A 5,263-nucleotide genomic window follows, 5' to 3' on the forward strand; every position below is an offset into this window, starting at 1 on the left:
TGACGCCCGAGGCGGCTTCGTGCCAGCGTTCAGCATGGCCCTCCTATCCGACCCGGCTCCCGCACCCCGCCGGAGCGGCGACGTGGCCGCGGCCACGGGCGACGGCCCCAGGGTGGAGCCGCCAGTCGCCTCGCTCCACGTGGGGGCCACGCGCGATGGCCCCACGGTGGAGCCGCCAGTCGCCTCGCTCCACGTGGGGGCCACGCGCGACGGGCCCACGGTGGAGCCGCCAGTCGCCTCGCTCCACGTGGAGGCCACGCGAACTCCTCGCCAGTCTCCCCGTGACCTTGGAGCTGCTGCTTCCCTCCGCGACACCTTCCGCCAATCCTCTTGCTGCTGCTGCTGCTGCTGCCGCTGTTGTTGTTGTTGCTGCGCTCCACCGAGTGGCCGGGTTGGGCTGACGCTCGCTGTGCTGCTGCTGTTGCTGCTGCTGCTGTGCGCGCTGGCTGTGGTGCTGGCTGTGGTGATGACCCTTGGTGGTGGCGGTGTCAAAGCGAAAGATCCTGGCGTTGGTGCTGCAGGAGGTGGTAGAGGTGGTGGTGGTGGTGGCGGTGGGGTGAGAATGCGTAGGGTTGGTGGTGGTGGAGATGGTTTAATTCCTAAGGGGTCATGAGGTTGGTAGAGGTGGTGGTGGTAGTCGTGGCGGTGATGCAGGTGGTGGTGGTAGTTGTGGCAGTGTTGGTGAAGGTTGTGGCAATGGTAGTGGAGGTGATGGTGGTTGTGGTGGTGGCTGTGGCAGTGATGGTGGAGGTGGTGGTGGTTGTGATGGTTGTGGTAGTGGTGGTGGAGGTTGTGGCGGTGGTTGTTGTGGCAGTGGTGGTGGAGGTGGTGGTTGTGGTGGTGGTGGCAGTGTTGGTAGAGGTTGTGGCAATGGTAGTGGAGGTGATGGTGGTTGTGGTGGTGGAGGTTGTGGCGATGATGGTGGTTGTGGCAGTGGTGGTGGAGGTGGTGGTTGTGGTGGTGGTGGCAGTGTTTGTAGAGGTTGTGGCAATGGTAGTGGAGGTGACCGTGGTTGTGGTAGTTGTAGTGGAGGTTGTGGCGGTGGTGGTGGTTGTGGCAGTGGTGGTGGAGGTGGTGGTTGTGGTGGTGGTGGCAGTGTTGGTAGAGGTTGTGACAATGGTAGTGGAGGTGATGGTGGTTGTGGTAGTGGTGGTGGAGGTTGTGGCGATGGTGGTGGTTGTGGCAGTGGTGGTGCAGGTGGTGGTTGTGGTGGTGGTGGCAGTGTTTGTAGAGGTTGTGACAATGGTAGTGGAGGTGATGGTGGTTGTGGTGGTGGAGGTTGTGGCGATGGTGGTGGTTGTGGCAGTGGTGGTGGAGGTGGTGGTTGTGGTGGTGGTGGTGGCAGTGTTTGTAGAGGTTGTGGCAATGGTAGTGGAGGTGACCGTGGTTGTGGTAGTGGAGGTTGTGGCGGTGGTGGTGGTTGTGGCAGTGGTGGAGGTTGTGGCGGTGGTGGCAGCAGTGGTGTTGTACGTGAAGGAGGCTGTGGCGAATTTCGAAGCGGTGGTGTTGACGTTCACAAACATTACCACACCAGCTTGGCTGCCTGTCCCTAGGACGGAAGCTGTAATATTTACGAAAAATATTTATCAGAGTATTATTGTATCTTGTGTAAATTTAATGGCAGTGATTCTTGCACGAAACTACGTCATAAAACACCTCCCTTAATGTCACTGTAGCACTGTATATAAAGTAACCTTCAATTTTTGATTTAAAGCTTTCGTGACTGCAGGGATTCATATTCTTGGTTCATTCGGTAAAGTCACCACCACGTAGAAGGGAAACAATAAAATAATAAAAACATAAAACAATACAATTCTGCAACACAAGCAATCATCATCAGGTGTGAAAACCACAGCAAGAACATTTTTCACACCTGATGATAATTGCTTGTGTTGCAGTCGAAACGTCGTGAGAATTTAATTGTTTTATATTTTTATTATTCTATTGTTTCCCTTCTACACATGTAACTACACGTGTAACTACACATGCAGCTACACATGTAGCTACACATGTAGCTACACATGTAACTACACATGTAACTACACATGTAGCTACACATGTAACTACACATGTAACTACACATGTAGCTACACATGTAACTACACATGTAGCTACACATGTAACTACACATGTAACTACACATGTAACTACACAAGTTGCTACACCACGCTACGGGCCCCGCACTTTCAAGGGCCCCGCGCTAAATGCTTTCAAGCTATCAACTCCGGTTCAGTGATTCTGCACTTGCTCTATTACTATAGTACTATACCGCCTTCAACTTTAATGAACGACTGCGTGTTTAAGGTTAGCGATTCGTCGTATTATCTGGCTGTATAGCAAATGAAAAAATAAAATTACTTTACTGTGCAAGTTAAAAATTTGTGTGGTTTAATATTTTTTATTGAGGGCCCCTTTATAACAACAGATGCTCCTACAGGCCCCGCACTAACTTCATCCGGCACTAGGTACAGGAGGATGTGGAGCTGAGTCGACTTGCCGATGACCGCTACCAGCGGTGTCAAGATCGGCCTCTGTAGTGGAGGAGGTTCGTCAAGGACGCGACCGGGCAGTGCCAAGCTAGGTGCACTGTGAGGCAGTCGCCCTCCGGCAACAGCGGAGGGCAGAGAAGCGACGCTCACAACAACGAGCGGAGCGCTGGGTGGTTAAAACACAGCGAGTTGACACAATAGGGGACACAGTTGGTGCATTTGCCGGTCATCTCAGTCAACCCATGACACCTGGGTCCATCCTGTGACCTCCTCCTGCACCTAGCCTGGCACAGTTGGTGCATCTGCCGCTCATCTCACCCATGGCACCTGGCTCCGTCCCGTGACCTCCTCCTGCACCTAGCCTGGCACACCCAGGCCCGCACTCGCTTCATGTGGCACTGTGTACCACTGCTGCCACGCGCGTCTAGACAGAGGGGGCAGTGGGGTGGTGTCGCAGCAGCTCGTGGTGACCCGTACCGGGCCTCCCCTAGGTCGACTCAGCCTCAAATGAGTCACCCGGTGCTCTGTGTGTGTGGTAACCATCACCATTCGGGGGGAGACAAAGGCGGCCGGGCGTGCGTGGTTGCTGCTGGCCACCCACCCCCTCTGTGTGTGCCACAGTGCCGGTAGCCTTCATAGGGGTGCTGCTGCTGCTGCTACTCGCGACTCACAGCACTTGCCCAAAGTCTGTTTGAGGCTACACGGGGGATATTTGTCTTTGTAGTCTCCTCCATTACGCCGGTGACATTATTACACAACTATTTAAGTGTTCTTTTCTTATTGTATTTGATCAGACAAGGCCCACTGAGATATTTTTTTTTCAAGACGTGACCTGGCCAGCGCAAGTGACGTGGGCACGTGCGGTGCACTTCTTTCGCGCCGTACGTAGCGAGCCGTGCTCATCGGAGGCCGCTCAACGAAGTTGGTGGCTCATCGTCGTCATCATCCTCCCCCCCTCTCCCCCTCCCCCCCTCCTCCCCCCCTCCCTCCTTCCTCCCTCCCTCCCTCCTCCCTCCTCCTCCCCTCTCCCTCCCCCTCCCTCCCCTCCCCCTCCTTCCCCTCCCTCCCCTCTCCCCCTCTCCCTCCCCCCTCCTTCACCTCCCTCCACCCCTCCCTCCCTCCCCCTCTCCCTCCCCCCTCCTTCCCTCCCCCTCCACCCCTCCCTCCCCTCTCCCTCCCTCCCTCCCCCCTCTCCCCATCACCACCACCGTGACTTTCAGGACGTCAGCCCGTGGACAGCTCCCCCTGCTGCTGACGATGATGAGTCAGAATCCTCCCTCCCCCTCCCTCCATCCCCTCCCTCCCCTCTCTACCTCCCTCCACCCCTCCCTCCCTCCACCCCCTCCCACCCCACCTCTCCCTCCCTCCCTCCATCCCGTCCCACCCCTCCCCTCCCACCCCTCCCTCCCTCCCCCTCCCTCCCTCCCCTCCCTCCCCCCTCCCTCCCCTCCCTCCTCTCCCCTCCCTCCCCTCACTCCCTCCCTCCCCTCCCTCCCCTCCCTCACCCCCTCCCCTCACTCCCTCCCTCCCCTCCCACCCCTCCCTCCCTCCCCTCTCTCCCCTCCCACCCCTCCCCTCCCTTCCCCCTCCCTCCCCTCCCCTCCCTCCCTCCCTCCCTCCCCTCCCCTCCTCCCCTCCCCTCCCCTCCCTCCCTCCCCTCCCCCCTCCCTCCCTCCCTCCCCTCCCTCCCTCCCCTCCCTCTCCTCTCTCCCCTCCCCTCCCCCCTCCCCTCCCCCCTCCCCCCTCCCTCCCCCCCACCGAGTCACGTGGAACCGGATCCCAACTCCGAGCTGGTAACCTTCGTGTCGCTGGCGTCCGCGTGAGTTGAAGGTGAGCTGCTGACGCTTCGCTACTGCTGCCACTCATCAGCAACTCATCATCATCAGCAGCAGCAACAACATCATCATCAGCAACATCATCATCAGCAGCAGCCACGGTCTATCTATTGCTGGATGAAGGCATCCCAAACCAAATCTCAGTAGCGCCGCTGTTAGTACAGCGACGATTTAAAGTACTTGGCAAGTGATACTCTCCCATCACCATCATCAGCCGGCAGTAGAATCAGCAACATCATCATCAGCATCAACATCATCATCAGCAGCAGCAGCAGTGGTCTGTCCACCGCTGGATGAGTGCCTTCCTGTAATCCAGTCGTAACGTAACGCGTAGACGAGTGTTTATAAAAGAAATGTAACTTAACGTAACCGAAGCCTTCGCGAGTTTATATATATACACGCACACACGTAATAAACATCATTATATTAAATTAAAGTGTGTGTTTCCAGGGAGCCGGGTGGTGGTGGGGGGGGGGGGGGGTTGCTCGCGAGGTAGGCCTCCACGATGCCTGCCGCGTTTCCTGAGCGCCTCTGCGGCCCGAGGGCGCCCGGCGCCCCCGCGGGGCCCCGCAGCGGCGTCCCGTTCGCGTGGCACCGGTGGTGGTGGGGGGATGGGGGGAGGGGTCCTGGCAGGGGGCATGATAATTAAACATCAATAACAACAACAATTGTTGTTGTTGTTCTGTGAATGTTATTGTTTATTACATATTGTTACATACAGCTGCGGTGTATTGGCATGCCCACACTACACGCCGCTTAAGGCGGTGTTATCTGGGGCGAGTCGATCGGCGGCGACGTTTCGGACGACGTGCCTCGGTCACTATAGCACGCAGAGGATTCCCACCCGCAGTGTGTAGCCTCTGACAGGCTGCAGGGGCAAGTGCTGTTAGTACACGAGGGATCCAGCAACCACGCCCGGCCGCCTTTGTCTCCCCCAGT

The 5,263-nt window shown here is 57.4% G+C and overlaps 1 protein-coding gene across 1 annotated transcript in view; it reads left to right on the top strand.

Annotated features, from left to right (window-relative positions):
- LOC116958256 (uncharacterized) overlaps nt 1-556 on the top strand; it is a gene marked incomplete at its 3' end in the record, with an annotated part of 2,205 nt that extends 1,649 nt beyond the window's left edge. Inside the window, exons 2-3 of the mRNA XM_076056203.1 lie at nt 27-247; nt 495-556. Of these exons, the coding sequence (XP_075912318.1) occupies nt 27-247; nt 495-556 (283 nt within the window). The remainder of the gene's footprint in view (nt 1-26; nt 248-494) is intronic.
- Nucleotides 557-5,263: the final 4,707 nt, after the last annotated feature.

This window comes from Petromyzon marinus, chromosome 74 (genome assembly GCF_048934315.1).
Source record: "Petromyzon marinus isolate PM22_M1 ecotype Great Lakes invasive population chromosome 74, UKy_Petmar_22M1.pri1.0, whole genome shotgun sequence".
Lineage (NCBI taxonomy): Eukaryota > Metazoa > Chordata > Hyperoartia > Petromyzontiformes > Petromyzontidae > Petromyzon > Petromyzon marinus.